Genomic DNA, 17,513 nt, shown 5'->3' on the forward strand with positions numbered 1-17,513 from the left:
TGATCCAAGATGGCGGCCTCGTCCTCCTTCTTGTTATGGACCGGGTTTATTTCCCTTTTAGTGTGTTCTGCTGTCGAATCTTCATTTCCAGTGCCTGTTTTTATATGGTCTAAAGATAGGTGAGTGTTTATAGCGCCATGATTTAGCAGTAAGTGTCCGTATTTCACTAAAAATTGTTTGACAGAATTCCTTGATAAATTGAATATGACAGTGCCTTGAAAAGAAGGCAGATGTTTTCAAAGCAAAGAAGGTGATTTCTAAACATTTTATAGGCATCAGAACTTTTTAGAAATCATATTGTCAAGTACTGTTACTTACCTGTTGTTGCTGTTGTTGTTTGATTTTACATTATTTTAGATGCTATTAAAACATATTTTGATTCGTACACGTATTTGGAATAACCAGCGTTGCAGAAAATAAGCTTATAAAGATTAAGTCAATGTTTACGACCCTTTTGTTTGTACAAATCACCTTTTCGTTACTCTAAATTAGTTTTATCTCCCTTTGATTAAAGAAGGGTGCTGAATGTCCCTTGAAATATCCAGAGTGTCACAGAATTTAGACAAAGTCTCCTAACCCTTGATTTTGTAGGCCAGGCATCAAAATCACATTACTGAGCCTTTTAACTGTATTTACAGTGAATGTCTGGGATTTTAGGACCAGATTATATGGTAAATTTTAGCCCAGGATGAAATTTCCCCCTTGTTGGGGGGCTGAGATTTCAACCTGGCTTTAAATAAATTAGCATAATAAAAGGATTGTGCCACAATGCTTCTCTTCTTTTATATTGCCAACAGTGAGTTAAGCAGAGCCACTCCAGTTCTGGCAGGACATACAATAAAAGAAAGCGACTTCCACGAGAAATACTTAGACCAACTTTTTCAAGCTCCTCAAGTCATTGGTGTGTTTTTACAGGACAAAGTGAGTGGTTTAGTGTATATATAGCTGGCGCGCGAGTATTGTTCATACATGTTTTGTGTGCATGCCAAAATTTCCATGATGCTCACAGAGTTTAGTGCACTGAATTAACTTGCTGGAAACAGCCTTGACTAACATTGTTTTCAGGATATGTTTAGTTTCTACTTTGACTCACGTATATACTAAAAAAATGAAAAGTATTGTCCCACATAATAAATGTTATGAGAATAGAAATTCAAAATGGCGACAAAAGACAATACGGAAGAAGGAGTATGATTGAGGCAACTTCTTCACCAACATTTCTACGATTTGTGAACATGCAGATTGGAGGTAGAGATCTTAGTCTCCAGGCTGGGGAGTGAGAATCTCCAGTTGAAGTTTTAATACCGAACTGTACAATTTAACAACCTGCACGCGTCGGTGTATGTGGGTAACTTTGAAGATCATACTGCACTCAGTGCACGCCAGTAAAATGCCTTTACACATGCGGGATCTCATCAAGTTCTGCCATACTCTACGAAGAGGCACTGGATATGTTGTGGTTAACACTTTTTTTTTAATTGTTCAAACCAGTCTTATTTTTAGTTTCCTTTGTGAAGTATTCATTACCATAATTTGAGACAAAGGGAAATGAAAATTAAACTGGTTTGAAAATGTTTAAACCAAAAACATTTTGAATCACAACAGATACTGTTATGATAAGTTGGTTGTCCTGTGCAAGGTATTGTAATGTAATCTTAAGGATCACGTGTGGAGTAAAAGTACTGTAATAAAAGCTCTTGAAGTTGAAGCTTGTGGATGTGTATTTTCTCGTACTCATAACATGGTACCAGGATCTCTTTAAAAGAAACCTCTCTGACTCCCAACTCCAACATGGAACGTATCAAACCTCCCTCAGAATTGGATATTGATAGTCTCAATCTCGCAGATGTGTGGAAGGAATGGAAGGAAGCGTGGGAATTGTATCGGATATCGAGTGGCCTTCACGAAAAGGACGATGCCATACAGATAGCAACTATCCAAAGTATTCTCGGGATCAAAGCAAGACGGGTGCTCAAAACCCTACCAAACATTCCCGTAAATATCACGGAAAGGACTGTTGCAGGTAATTTAACGGCGCTTGAAACGTATTGTGTTCCTCGTAAGAACACAACCTACGAACGATACGTCTTCAGAATGACCATTCAAGAAGATCGCTCGTTTGACATATTTGTTACAGATCTCAGAAGAAAAGCTGAATACTGCGATTTCGGGGCGATTAAGGATTCTCTGATACGAGATCAGATTGTGGTGGGCATAAATGATCCCAAACTACGAGAGCGGCTGCTACGCGAGACGGATTTGACACTCAAGAAAGCCATGAAATTATGCAGAATTACGGAACAATCTCAGGAACACTCGAAAATCTTCATCTCACCAGCCACTCAGACGGGTAACATCGACGCTGTAAGGAAGACAGAGCCACCGGCGGACACAACAAAATCTAAAAACGAAGACTCGCGTAGAATAATGAAATGCAAATTCTGTGCAGCGTCTCATGACAGGGGAAATTGTCCGGCCTATGGAGCCACGTGTCACAACTGCAATGGAAGAAATCACTATGCTCGGTGCTGCTTCAAATCGAAGAATGCCACGGAAGAAAGAAGAGTTCGTCACGTGGAAGTAGAGGAGAAGGGAAACAATGAACTGCTGGAGGGTCTGTACATCGAGGAAATTCAAGGTAGTACTAGAAGGAACATTCAGTCAGATCTACTTGTTAATGACATTCCCGTAAGTTTTAAACTTGACACAGGTGCAGAATGTAATGTAATTTCCTTAGGTCTGGCTAATGAGTTGAATGCTCAGGTACACCCAACAAACATGCTACTTAAGTCGTTTGGAGGGAACCAACTAGATACTGTGGGCAAATGCCTTCTTGACACGAAGGTAAAGGAGGCTAAGGTTTCAACACCCTTGGAGTTTCATGTACTCCGAGATAATGTCCGACCCCTCCTTGGTTTAGAATCATGTTTAGACCTAGAGCTTATCACCTTGAATAACAAAGTAGAACAAATAGGTCTCAGTGTTGATGAAGTTCAGGAAAAATTCACCCTTTTGGATGAATTTCAGGACGTTTTCAAAGGTTTAGGATGTGTTGAGGGAGAGTATAACATTAAATTGAAGCCTAATAGTCACGCTACTATTCAACCACAACGGAATGTACCATTAAGACTGATAGATAAACTCGAAGGAACCCTCAATGATCTTGAAAGAAAAGGTATTATTGCCAAAGTAGAATGTCCAGTTACCTGGGTTAGCAATTTAGTAATCGTTGAAAAAGCAAACAAAACTCTAAGATTGTGTTTAGACCCACCAGATTTGAATGAAGCCATTGAAAAGGAGGATTTCAAACCGCCAAGTTTTGAAACAATTTCAAGTACTCTGAATGGTTGCAAAGTTTTCTCAGTTGTTGACATGTCAAATTGTTACTGGCACCAAAAACTTTCAGAAGAATCCTCATTTCTCTGTGTATTCAATTCCCCTTTTGGCCGATATCGATTTAAGAGAATGCCATTCGGTATTTCATGCGCAAGTGAAGTGGCCCAGAAAATGGTTGAAAAACATTTTGGTGATATTTCGGGTGCATTACCAATTTTCGATGATATCATCATTGGAGGTAGAGATGAACAAGAACATGACTTGATTTTACGCAAGGTGTTGACAAGGGCACGAGAACGAAATATTAAATTTAACCGAGACAAAATCCAATTTCGAGTAAACAAAGTCAAGTACATGGGTGAAGTTGTTAGTGAACTGGGATTTTCACCCGACCCAGACAAAATTTCTGCTATTTACAACATGCCCACCCCATCATGCAAGCAAGATCTGCAAAGGTTATTGGGCATGATCAACTATCTTGCCAAGTATATTCTTAACATGTCTGAATTAACTGCGCCATTGCGATCCTTACTTAAGTCTGATGTGCCATGGGCGTGGTTTCCAGAGCACGATACAGCTCTTACTAAACTCAAGTCGGTCCTGAGTAGTGCTCCAGTCCTGCGATTTTATGACACAAGTTTACCTACTACACTCCAAGTTGATGCCAGTAAAAACTGCCTAGGAGCATGTTTATTGCAACAGAATCAACCAGTAGCATATGCCTCACGTGCCATGTCAAGTTCAGAAATCAATTACGCCCAAATTGAGAAAGAGCTATTGGCAATCGTTTATGGGTGTGAGAGATTTAACATGTATACATATGGAACAGAAATTGAAGTACTCTCTGATCATAAGCCGCTAGAAAGTATTTTCAAAAAGCCTCTTTTCAAGGTTCCCCCTCGCTTGCAAAGAATGAGGCTTCGTTTGCAAAAGTATAATCTTAAAGTGAGATATGTTCCAGGGAAGTTTCTTTATATTGCAGATACCCTGTCAAGAGCATTTGATCAGTCGAATGTTCCCACTGATGATAATATGCATCATGACATGGAGCATTTTATTCATAGTGTAATTCTCGATCTCCCAATTTCGGATGTGAAATTGATGGAATTACGAGAACTTAATCACAATGATCCTACTATGCAAATGTTAAACAGGTATGCCATGGAAGGTTGGCCCCAACACAAACGTGATGTACCTCCTTCTCTAAAGCCTTTCTGGAATGTCAGGAATGACATTCATGTCACAGATGGCATCCTTCTCAAGGACAACAGGCTTATCATTCCATTTGCATGGAGACAAGATATACTCAAGAAATTGCACATAAGTCACTGCGGCATTGAGAAAACCAAAGCTAATGCGCGAACAACAGTATTCTGGCCTAGCATGAATAAGCATATTGAAGACATGATATCTTGTTGTGAAAAATGTTTGAAATATCAAACTAAGCAGACCAAAGAACCCATGCAAACTCGAGAGATCCCAGTATTACCCTGGCAAATCGTTGCATCAGATGTATTAGAACACAAAAATCAAAACTACCTTGTGGTCATTGATTATTATTCAAAGTATATTGAGACCATTAGGGTCAATGGCAAAACCAGCAGTGATATCATCCGGTGCCTGAATGAAATTTTTTCGAGACATGGTTATCCACAAACTCTTATTGCGGATAACATGCCCTACAACTCCAGAGAAATGAGGAAATATGCTATGCAATATGGCATTAACATTATAACAACCAGTCCCACATATAGTCAGGCAAACGGTCTTGCAGAGAAGGCGGTTCACATTGTTAAAAATTTACTGAGAAAGGAGTGCAATTTGAATGAAGGTCTAATGGAATACCGTAACACGCCAATAAGCAATTTTCCTTATTCGCCTAACCAAATGTTATTCAGTAGGCAAATCCGAACAAGAGTTCCTGTTCACCCCTCAGTCCTAGTACCACAGGTCTGTCATGACATTCCAGAATTACTAGAAAAACGACAAGCTAAATACAAAGAATTCTATGATCGCCAAGGCTCCAAACAATTGCCCCAACTCAAGGAAGGGGATAGTGTAAGGTTCAAGAAGCCAAGTGACAAGCATTTGTCACGTGCTGTAGTTACAGAAAAACTTGAGACACCCAGATCGTTTATAGTTACTGATGAAACAGGTAGAGAGTATCGAAGAAATAGGCGTCATATTCATCTTACTCAGGAACCACTTGTTACTATAGTAAATGATGATTTCATTAATGAGTCACAGCCTGTAACTATGGAGTCCAGTGTAAACTCTCCAAGTGTAACTAGGGAATCAGATGCTAACCTGGAACCATACCCACCCGATACTGATGCCTCCTCGGCTCCGCGTCGCTCTACTCGGGTTAGATCTGTTCCAGTTTGGCATAAGGATTATGTTATGTAATATAGTTGTATTGTAGATTCATTTACAGTTGAGTTGTTAACTTCTTTTTCCAGTTTTCACTTGTATCAGCATGATCTCATTATGACAGCTAAATAGCTTAAGAAGGGGGATGTTATGATAAGTTGGTTGTCCTGTGCAAGGTATTGTAATGTAATCTTAAGGATCACGTGTGGAGTAAAAGTACTGTAATAAAAGCTCTTGAAGTTGAAGCTTGTGGATGTGTATTTTCTCGTACTCATAACAGATACACCAACTCAAATTTAAATGACATTAAAGCTTATGAATTTTAGTATGTACAATGTTAGCCAGTAGTAATGAATTAGCTGACAACAATGTGTTTGAGGCAAGACTGTGCAATGTAGATATACCAGATGTGGTAGAAAATGCAGCCACACGTAAATTATGTTCTTACATCTGGAAAAGTTTCAAAAATCACTGAGGTTATTAAGTCTGCCCCTATAATAGTTATCAATATGCATGCTAAAGTGTCAGTGCTTTACATGTATGTAAATTCAAAATTAAAACAGTACTATAAGGCAACTATTGTGTATTTGCATGTATCAGTTGTAGTCTAACATTATTTTTGGGTTGAAATTGTTGAAGCATCTTAATATATTTCTTTTGTTTGTGTCAGGTTCATTATTATAATTGTGAATAACACTCTGTTGTAACATTTTTTACACCTCCTAGTGTTGTTAAAAATTCCCTGCTTCCCAATCAACTCTAAACATCAAAATCCATTTAAAATTGTTTTGTAGCTTAGTATAGATGATATCAGTCGCTATGGTGATGCATACAGTGCTGGAAACCATGGGGATGCCTTTTCCAACCTTAAGGTTGCTATGGAAACTGCCAATTCTACAGTTGTTCTCCCGTCAGTAGAACTGACTTCCTCACGTGGTGGCATCTCTGATGAGTTAGTTCACCTGATCAGAAAAAAGACTAATGGTCTGGTGAGGGAATTCACACAGACAGGTAACTAGGTTTAGAAAATATATGTTATTGTAGACAGTATTCATGAAAGGATGCCCTTGTATAAGTAATAAAATATTGAATATACAGCATATCATGACATTTTGCAGGTTTTAATTTGTGAGTGTTATTCTACAATCCACTTAAGAGCTGGACTGGTATAAAAAGTTGGACAGGTGTGATTTATCACATGAAGTATTTTCAAATTTATCCAATTCTAAAGTTAAAAAAGGTAAAGAATATTGAATAGTAATTCGTAAATGGTAATTTCATACACTGTAAGCAGTCAAATTAAAAACATTCTACAAAGTTCAGTTCACGTAAAATACAATAGTTGCAAATTTGTTATGGTAATAGGACTGAGTGCAGTCCAATATGTTTTGTAATCATACAAGCAATTAACAAAATCGTGGTTGTCCGATTTGTGTCATCCTGAGTATGATCACAGACTGAATTGGACAACACAAAGTCCTGTTTGTCTCTGCATGTAACATAGAGGTTTGATTGAGTTCATGTTTTAGTTGCAAATCAGAGTCTTCATAATATGTTTCTGTCATGTTTTTCTTCACAAAGATGTGTTTTATGTTCCCTTTGCAGAATCGAGTAACTTCAACATTAAAGAATTTTTATTGGATCAAGGAAAGACCAATGTCTTCATCTTTCATTTATTGGCAACGTCGTCAAGGTTTGTCTTAGTTTGTTAAATGTTAATTGTTCAAGTTTCTAGTAAAAAATTGATATCAGTAAAATCTCTCCCAGAGTATATTTTTTGTTTTTCCATGTTAATGAAGGACTGAAGTGAAAGTGTAAAGCTGCAAACATGTTGAAATTACAACATGTACATGTCCATGTATTGTTGTAGCACAGCCACATGAACTATACAGTATTTTAGGATAAAAACAAAAAATAATTAAATGGTTCTTATGCGGCACTACCATATTGTGACTTTTTTAGCTGAATGATATTCGTTTAATGCCAGAAGAATCTTCAAAATTTGGGTGGTGTCAAATGAAAAACAACTCCACATACCAAGACTCACATGATGTTGAGCGAAATAAAAATCATAAAATAAGCTATAGGGTAAAACAATGGTAATTTTGAAGAAGAGCTCCCCAAACCGACTGTCGGTAAATTGTCGGCCGACAGTGGACCGACAGCTAACCGACAGTTTACCAACAGGCTACCGACAGGCTACCGACAGATCAATTCCACCGTACAATATAAGTGAAATTATAAGTCTACTTGAACAGTCCACGAACCGAACTTAGTTTATGGTATCTAAGCTTACATTTTATGTTACAAACAAAACACTGTTCCGTATTACTCGATCAAAATAAGCTGTAAAATTAAAAATATACATACATTCAGTAGTTAAAGAGAATCGAATAAGAGAAATGTCCATTTCGAAATAATTTTCTTTGAAATTATCCACTCTTCCCTCTAAAACTTCACTGATTTTCTCATCAATAAGCGTAGTTAAAAGCGTTTTGGAATCGCCCTATAATGCTTTGCGCTCCTCTGTCTGTAAGTGTGTCATGTATGTCCACATAAAGTTTGTCTTTACTAACGTTGACATTTTCATCACTCTCTTGTAACAGGTTGCGGTGGCATGGTGTCACTCAGACTACTGGCTTTGAGTGAAAGGTTTAGTCTGCCCAGAAAACATGCGCGCATGCTATTATATTGTAAACCATGTAACGAAAATAATTAACATTAGAATGATGATCCTAACGATCACGTGCAAAAACCAAGATGGTGGTGTGTTTACATATTTGCGCCTTCCCTCTTTTTACAGAGCGCTTCAAAATATAAAACAAAAACAGTATAATATATTTGCGTAGGATTTTTATGTTGGGGACTAATGTTGTCTGAGATTTTTGTTGTCTGAAATTCAATTATCATAGTATCATTTAATGTGCATAAGAGAAAGCCATTAATTAAAAGCTACAACACATGACAGGATGATTTGTTGGTCAAAGACTTTATTTTATTTGGTGGCTCCTAAAGGAGCCGTTTGTTGTTTAACTAAGCGAACTTAGTTGGGAGGATGGAACTGGGCAATGTCAGCTAACAGGTTATCGAAGTGATCGCCTGGATAAACTTTCCGCCAGTTGAACTCGTCAAGATAACTAGGCAGTTTGTCACTGTGGGTCCCGTTCATTGCTTTCAACTTTCTCTTCACCTGACCCCAGACTCCTTCTATGGTGTTCGTGTGGGCTCCTGTGTAAGGATCGACAAAGTTCTCCGAATGGTTCACCATGAGATGAACATAACCGCTATTGTTCAGGTTGAAGTAGGGTGAAAACTTGTCAGAAATGATGAGAGTTCCGGGTTCAATGAAGTTCTGCACAAGGCCGGTAACCAGGGTTTCTCTAGTACGGTCGGGTACTCGAAAGGTGAGAGCTCTGCCACTTCCTCTTTCAACCATGCCGAACACCCAGGTGCCTTTGGAAGTGCGCCCTCTATTGTATTTCCGTTTGTGGCCGAACATCGATTCATCGATCTCCACTGTCTCTCCGTGCCCGCCTAACTTAATGTGACCGTGTAGGATCTTTAGGGAGCAGATGTTTCTGAGTGCCTGCAGTGCTGTGGTGACTGTCCGCAGTGATAACCCCATCAGCATTGCCACTTTTTTGCTTTGAACTTCAATGGACCACAGGAAAATGACATACTTCTCGGCTGGCCGACTGCCCCAGAAGTACCCTAAGAGACTTTGTGGCCATAGCAGAGTTAAAGATCGTCGACTCTAGAGAACACGATCTCGTCATCCGCGACCAGTCCGCGTCAATTAAAGACCTTGAAGCTGTCTGCAGGAGGCGCCTCAGGCGGTACATACCCGTGATGGCCAACATGCGGAGAGAGGGGAAGCTGTTGCCACTCAAGTTTGATGAGCGTTTCTACGAGTAAAACTACAAAACGGCTCTTTTAGGAGCCACCAAAACAACAAAACGGCTCTTTTAGGGGCCACCAAGTTTGCGAAAGTAAATGACCAACAATAAAATGACTAATAACGACAAATGAGGGGGGTTGGGTATTAGTAAACAGTTACGTCAAAAATACAATATGGTGTCCCAGCAACGATCACACACAAGCAGAAACACAAGTAAATTAAGCGAATCTAATCCAATTCCTTTTATTTCTTTGATAATGCATTTATTTTAATGTATTTTCAACCTAAATCCTACCGACAACTCACCGACAGATCACCAACAGGCGACCGACAGTCGGCCGTCAAACGGTCAACAGTCCGTCGACAATCTGTTGATAAACTGTCGGCCGACTGTTGGCCGTTTGTCGGCCGACTGTCGGTCGCTTGTCGGCCGACTGTTGGCCGTTTGTCGGCCGACTGTTGGCCGATTGTCGGTCGACAGTCAGCCGACAGTCGGTTTGGGGAGCTCTTCTTCAAAATTACCAAAACAATTATAGTGTTACCTTAAACTAGATTCTATCACTTTTGTCTTTCTTTGCTCCAATAGGAAACTCAATTTGCATTTCAGTCTTTATTATTGTCATTATTTTTTTGTATTCCTCCTGGTAGTTTTGAGGTTATCCATTGGATAAAAATGGTATTTTTTTACTGTTTATAGTCATATTTTAATGTTAATTTAGTTCAACTGATATTCTAAAATGTTTCTCCATCTTTCCAGCAAACCAGAGGAAATTTTTGCACGGAATGGTAAGTTAAATGTGAGATTTAGTCACAGTGGACTTTAATATTATTATGCACTGCCATGCTCAAAATTAGCCAAGACTTTCCTTGCCTCAAGAGGTGTTTGTTTTATATTCAGCTGCACATGAGGAGGAAAGGTTAGGTTTGAAGTACAAATATATGCACAACATTGAACTAACTCTGGAGAGCCATTTTGATTAAGGATTCCCAAAAACATTAATCTGCAAAACAGGTGCAAAAGGTGTGATAAGGTAACATAAGGTCAGCGAGCGGCAATGATGTTCTTTGCCTCTGTGACACAGTACATGTGCTTATTGTACAGCTGTAATACTTATTGTAGGAGCTGATTATGTGAGTCAAGTAAAAATAATTAAAATGGAGATAAATTACATTCACTTCCATTGCGTTTTGCTTCAGATAAACTGATTGGTGCAATAACACAGCAAATCTCTTCAACTGGTTTGCCATATTCTTGTATTTTGACTGCTGCCGCTCCCAGTGAGGTGAGGATACTGCATCAAAACTCTCAAGTTATACATGTATTATATTTTAGCTGAATATTGAAAGTAACATGTTTGCTTTGGTTTTACTTTTCTACGCTCCGTGATTGGTTAACAAAATTCGTGCCACTTTCTCAACCAATGAGAAGCAAAACCAATCATGACATGTTCGCATGCATTTTCCCGCGCCTGACGACAGTACACATATTTGCTTCCAATTTTGATTGGCTCATTGTGCGGTTTGCATCTGTTGTGATTGGCCAGTGTAATTACTTTGGTTTCGGTTTTACAACACTCAAATGAAAACAGCTCTATGTTGGTAATAAATTATTAATAAATGTGTATTTACAGCACTGCTGAAAGGTAGGTTACCAGTCACATCTCATTTTGTGCAACACCACATGATTCATGTAATGCACAGCTTATATCACGTAGCACAAGAATCTTTGAAGTGAACGTGTTTGGCATAAGATTACTTGTTACAAGATGTTCCCAAGTCCATTATAAGTTTTGAGTCTGCAGTGCAAAGAAATGAGTTAAGCTACCAGTTTACCATCTTGCCATGACTGTGAAATCAATTCATCCAGATAAGTGTACATGTTTTTAAATGAGAATAGTTGATTATTTTTGTACCTTCTAGGATGTTCAAGAAAGACGTTTGGCGGAAGAAAGGTCAACCATGGCACACGATCGACTGCGCAGAGCTTTAGATGAAAATGCCGATTCTCTTGGCCTCATAAATGGAAGCCTGTTTATTGATGCTGGATGTATTCTGATTTACTCCAAAGGATTCGTCTTTCAACATAAGAATGCATCATATGATATCTTCAACAGGACTGGACTGGAATATACCTTTACCTCAGAGTGCAAAGAAAATACTACTCATAGGTTAGACTGTGATTGTTTTGACTTTATAGTTACTGTTTTTGTTTTTGTCTTTGACAGATTCAGTGGCACTGATATCCACATATTTTTGTCCTATACACTGTAGCATGTTATTCTATGACATTCCTGTTTTGGAGTTGTTCCCTAAGTATTTTTGTTTTTATTACACCAACTGTAAACCTATAAACCTCCACCCATGTCAAAGACATTAAGCCAATCATGTTTTGTAAAAATAGGATCAGTACAATTTTATTCACAAACACATTTGCATGTGTGGCATTTTTGCCTAACATATCCTTCGACCCATAGAGTCCTAAAGTGTGACGTCACAAATATTTGAATTTTTGAAATTATGGGGTTAGTTAGTATATTCGAAAAGAGCATGATGAAAATGCCTACTAGTCAAAAATCAGCATCTCATTGCAATTTGGGGGTGAGATATTAGCTCTGTTATGCCCCGGTGACTCCATACAAATCCTTCTAATTTTGTCTCAGTTCTTAATGTTTGGAACTGAGACAAAATTAGAAGGATTTGTATGGGGTCAATAGTGGCATAACAGAACTAACATCTCGCCCCCAAATTGCAATAAGATGCTGATTTTTGGTGAGTAGGCATTTTTTATCATGCTCTTTCCAAATATACTAACATATCCCATGATTTCATAAATTCAGTTTTTGTGATGTCATCACTTTAGAACTCTGTTGCTCTTGATTCAACAGCCTTCAGCTCAATATTAAAAAAAAAATGAGTAAATAACTTTATTTAAGAGTTGAAGTATCTAGTGCTGTAGTGATATTTATTATTGGGGACACTATAAATCAGTGAAATAAATATATTAACTGAACATAACATTTTTTAAGGATCCCAACTGGTGAGAGGGAATACTAGTTGGCTATTTACAAAGCGTAGCATTGGATTTGAAAACAGGGCTACTGTGAGACAAATCTAAGTGGTCAGAGCGGGACGTGAAGCTGGGACCTCTGGATTACAAGTCCAGCACACTAACCACTAGGCTACGCTAATTATTGCTTACTAAATGTGTTTTGTTTTTCACTTTTCAGTGTTGTGATAAAATTTAATTTTGAAAAGAAAGTCAACAAAATGGACCTTCGGTGAGAGAAAAACTATTGAGATTATAAAGATTAACAATGAGAGCAGTGTTTAGCTAGATTGGTGAAGAAAATATTGGCAGATTTTTAAAAACTATCAAAGTATAGCTTAGGGGAACCTTAAGGTTGGCCTGAACCTACTATCGCAATAGTCAAAATGACCTCAATAGTCACCCCTATAAATATTTGAAATTAAAGTAAAGTAACTGACCTTTTTTGAAATTGAAATTGCTCCAAATAAGCGCTGTTTTAACACAGAGACCGGTTATCCTGCAAGAAACTTGGTTCTGTATTTATTTTTTGACCAAAAGGCTAAAAAAACCCAAGATATTAACTTCTTACGCTTCTTTGAAAGGGAACTAAACAGAGAAGGAACCGACACTTGAACAATTTCTTAAGGTTACCCGATACCTTCAGAGGTGTCTCGCGTTTAAGCGATGTAGCGCATCCAGTTTAAACTGTAGATACCTAAACCCCTAGATCAAATTAAAGCTTATAGAGCTGACTATCAAACCATACCAAGAATTTTGAAATAAAATGAATTGTCGATTTTTTCACGACCTCTAATTGCGAGCATCCGAATCACCTCTTTAAAGCTACAAGTCAAAGTGAATTTTGTTTTTTCCGTACCCAAAGCGCTAAAAAAACGTGTCTGCGTTTTGCCATATTCAATTGCAGTGAAAAGTTATAAAGCATTTTCGAAATAGGATGAAAAAAATGTGGAGTAATCGTACAAAAATCGCTCTCGGAGAAAAAATATTTGGAAAGAAAAAATTTGCAGACACGTTTTTGTTGTTTATATGTTAAACTAACTACTGTCCAAATTTGAAGGCAAACGAAATTCATTATGAGTTTTAGCTCTTTGAAGTGGCTCCCCAAAGTGAAAAAAAATTATTCAAGAAAACAGCACTAAAAATTCGGCAATTCATTTTATTTCAAAATTCTTGGTTTAGTTAGATAGCCAGCTCTATAAGCTTTAATTTGATATAAGGGTTCAGGTATCTGCAGTTAAACCGGACGCGCTAAATCGCTTGGACGCAAGACACTTCTGAAGACACCTCTGAAGGTACCAGGTAACCTTAAATGTTTATATTTAGTATTGTTTTGCTTGGGTTGGTTCAATTTCTAACAAAAAGTAACAGGCTTGTGTAATGTTTAAAACACAAAATGCAGTGTTTTATCAGGATTTAAAACCATGAGGCGTACTCGAGTGGTTTTAGACCCGATAAAACGCGTGCTGTGAGTTTTTGGAACGGCTTCAAAAACATTCCTGGAGAAGCGTGTGTCAAGAGAGTTCATAACAATGATGCTTTTGTGAACGTTGGAAATTAGCATACAAGAAAAAAATTAAACACCGCATACTAATAAGGAGGAGGTTTTATTGGGTTTTAAAACCACTGCATGTGATGTTTTATCTACTATTTGATAGGTCAATGAGCTTATGAATTATTAATGAGTTTTTGAATTTTTGTGCTAATGTCTTTTGCCGAAAAACCAGTCTCAGTGGTAAAATAGAGCTTATCTGTCAGAGTGATACAAAACTTGCAAGAATGGAATTTAAAATAGTTTTACATAAATGATTTTTTTGGTTTCTTTTTTCAGTTTCTCTTTCTTTACCAATGCCTCAAGTGGAGGAGAATGGAGTTGTACTGATGCCAGCTTAGATGTCGATGGTTCATTTGAGGGGGAAACGATTAAGGAAAAGTTTTCATATGAATGCAGTGAGTTGATGGCTCCAACAAAGTATTCCTACAGTTGTGCCAAGGCTACGTTGAAAACGGAACCGAAAAATGACACCAATTCAATAAGTTTCAAACGGTTTCAGGTGAGAAATATGTTACTTTTCCATTCGTGTAGTATGGTTGTAATTTTTCAGTCTATGGATGAAATCTCAAACTGTACAAAGTGGCCTTGACTTTTGAGGTTGTGGATGAAATCCTGAAGTGTGACCATTCAAATAAAAGCTACTGAGCAGTACTTTATTGTGGTGCTATTTACTATACCATACAGGATGTTTCTAATCCTTAACTGTCATCATTTAAATGGACATTACTGGACCTGGTTGTTCGAAAGCCGATTAACACTAATCCACGATTAAAAGTTAACCAAGGTTTTCATCTCACTCGTTAAAAAATAAAAGCTAATTTGAAGCTTATGATAAAGAAAAAACAAAGTCAAAACTGAGGGACAAATATATTTTTTAAGAATCTTTATTGGTTAGTAATTAAACTCGAAGTTCACGTTAATCCAGGATTAGCTTAATCAGGATTTGAACAACTCGGCCCTGGGTTATACTTTCTGATGCTGTTCTAATAATGCTTCTCAGTTCTTAACAAAATTCAATTAAATTTAATTGAAAATATAAAATTAAAATTAAGTTTTGTCAGTTTCAATGAAGTGGACTCCTGGGAGAGAACTTTTTTTCTTGCCGGCTGAGCTTGTGAAAGAGGCAAGAGATGAACTTCTCACACACTGAATGGGGGGCTAGGTAAGAGTCAGGATATTTGATGTCACATTCGGTCATGTGATTCAGTTTTTGTTTTCTTGCCATAATTGAAGCAACAGTTTTTCCACCCTCCCAGCCCCATTCCAGTCTGTCAGTGAGTCTGTGATCTTTGTGGAGTTGTTGAGTTGTCAAGAAATGCTGTTGCATTCTTGTGTGGCAGACAAATGGCATTCAGTGTGTGGGAAATGAGTATTACATTATACTGATTGGATCAATGCCTTTTTTGTTCTTATCAACATTATTTTCTGTTTGATTGCAGATCCAGCCTTTCAATGTCCAAAATGGAACCTTTGCCTATGCATATGACTGTGCAGGTTTCTTCACTATTCCCATCTTCATGGGACTGATCACTGCTGGCATCCTTCTTATTATTCTGTTTATTGGTGTATTAGCAATGTTTAGCCTCACTACAATGGACAGATTTGATGATCCAAAGGGCCCAGGAATACATGTGCCCACTGGTTAAGCCATATAATGGACCTATATATGTGGCCCTCTTCCACATGTGCCATAGCAACTGTTGTTGGTTCAATTAGCAATATTATTTTGAAAAGTTCTTGCAGTCCCTTTGTTGTCTCAAAGTGTGAGAATTGGGTTAATTTTGATAGGAAGTTTGAAAATTATGCAGGTTCATCAAGGAGGTGTTGTTGAGTGGGAGACAGAGAATGGGATTCCATGCTCATGCAGCACTTGGAAGAAGTTATAAAAGTAGATTATATTGAGAAAGAGAGGGACTGCAAGTAGCCTATAATTTTGTGGATTGAGTTCACAGTAGAATTGTTTTAATTGGACCTGATTGCCTTGAAGCTGGATAGTAATTGGGGCTTGAAACGGCCTGCTTTTGTTGTTTGATAATCATTGTTCATGGAAGTGCAATCAGCTTTGCTGTATAATGGTTTGTGGTGAAGGGAGGTTCGGAAATGATACCTGTCCCTTCCAAATTGTGGACATAACGTAATCAATGTTGTTTAAAAAAGACGTAACAAATGTTTATTTCAGCGAAAATGGATAATTGGAGCTGTGAAGTTAGTTTATTTTTACAACAATTTCTTTTTTAAACAAAGAAAATTAATAATCTTACCGATCAGTCCCGGCAAACTGTCTGAGTGCTGTCATACATACAATTCATAATCTTATTTTTTCGTAATTTTGTTGATGTTATTTTTCTCTCCTAATCATTGGGTGGGTATGGGCAGTTAAATTTGTTCAAAGTTCCATTTTCTCTCCTGTTTTAAACTTTAAACCCCAACAGTGATGAACATGTAATTTCTCCTTGTAACAATTATTTCAATATAGCTGACATGGAGGTTGTGAGAATAAAAGAAATGATCACCAGGAATAAAATAATTATCTTGCTGTTTATGCAAGTTCTCCCAACTAACACACTAAGCAGTACATAGAGACCAGTTAAGAGAATATTTAGGTTGATCTTGGGATTTAAAGATTCAAGGTAGTGATTACCCTGTAATCAAGCACTTTTTTAATTTTGAGTATAGGTCTTGCTGACTCAACCTCGTTCCCAGGGTCTCTCCTCTTCACGTCCCAGGGAGCTGGGACGTGAAGAGGAGAGACCCTGGAAACGAGGTTGTTGCTGACTGTCACTAAACAAAGTGCCCCATTATAGGTTAGGTAGTGGTACAGTGTAAGCAGTCCATCTTTGGTTTCTCTCTCATGGGATGTTAAGTAAGAAGCAAGTGCACACACAAGGTGCAGAGCACAAATGTGTGCGGTCCAAGCAACTCACCTGACTTGTGTGCACACAGAACAGTTCTTGCTTGGTGGTTCCAAAAGAGAAAAAACAGAGATGGATGGTGAGTAAGTTGATAACCGTACAGGGTAGCTATGTTGTGATGGCTTTTAGATCAGCACAAACTTTAGTCAATTATTTTATACAACAGGAACTTCAAAACAATCTGTTTCACTGTAAGATGAAAACTATGGCTAAGCAAGGTTAATGTGAACAAAATATGGATTTATTTTAAGGTTAACACATTAAATTGCATTTTTCACCACTTCCGGATGTGGACGTTCTCAAGTTATATAAGCGAGGCGTGAGCCCTCCCCCCTCGATGTTTCAAGAAAGTTAAGATAAATTTTCCCTCCCTTCCTCTCTATTTTGTTTTACCTT

General features: G+C 37.9%; 1 protein-coding gene and 1 long non-coding RNA gene across 2 annotated transcripts; one reads left to right on the forward strand and one right to left on the reverse strand.

Annotated features, from left to right (window-relative positions):
- Position 1: 1 nt before the first annotated feature.
- Positions 2–16,732, forward strand: LOC146472039 (V-type proton ATPase subunit S1-like). The gene is made up of 10 exons (XM_085120583.1): positions 2–119; positions 798–921; positions 6,501–6,717; positions 7,312–7,399; positions 10,362–10,390; positions 10,802–10,887; positions 11,525–11,772; positions 12,832–12,882; positions 14,482–14,704; positions 15,645–16,732. The coding sequence occupies exons 1-10, from the start codon at positions 10–12 to the stop codon at positions 15,849–15,851; spliced, it is 1,383 nt and encodes a 460-aa protein (XP_084976709.1). The 5' UTR covers positions 2–9; the 3' UTR covers positions 15,852–16,732.
- On the reverse strand, positions 16,519–17,087 carry LOC146472040 (uncharacterized). Its single transcript, XR_014866751.1, has 2 exons — positions 16,958–17,087; positions 16,519–16,897 (listed from the first exon to the last, which is right to left on the reverse strand). It is a non-coding gene; the product is annotated as an uncharacterized LOC146472040 (long non-coding RNA).
- Between the last annotated feature and the right edge of the window lie 426 nt (positions 17,088–17,513).

Source organism: Pavona decussata, unplaced genomic scaffold (genome assembly GCF_977016875.1).
Source record: "Pavona decussata unplaced genomic scaffold, jaPavDecu1.1 SCAFFOLD_102, whole genome shotgun sequence".
NCBI lineage: Eukaryota > Metazoa > Cnidaria > Anthozoa > Scleractinia > Agariciidae > Pavona > Pavona decussata.

What these genes read in the sequence shown, in the direction of transcription:
- LOC146472039 (XM_085120583.1), top strand. Translation starts at nt 10, where the DNA reads ATGGCGGCCTCGTCCTCCTTCTTGTTATGGACCGGGTTTATTTCCCTT. An exon ending in GAGGGAATTCACACAGACAG is followed by an intron (nt 6,718 to 7,311) that starts GTAACTAGGTTT and finishes TTCCCTTTGCAG; the next exon opens with AATCGAGTAACTTCAACATT. An exon ending in TAAGTTTCAAACGGTTTCAG is followed by an intron (nt 14,705 to 15,644) that starts GTGAGAAATATG and finishes GTTTGATTGCAG; the next exon opens with ATCCAGCCTTTCAATGTCCA.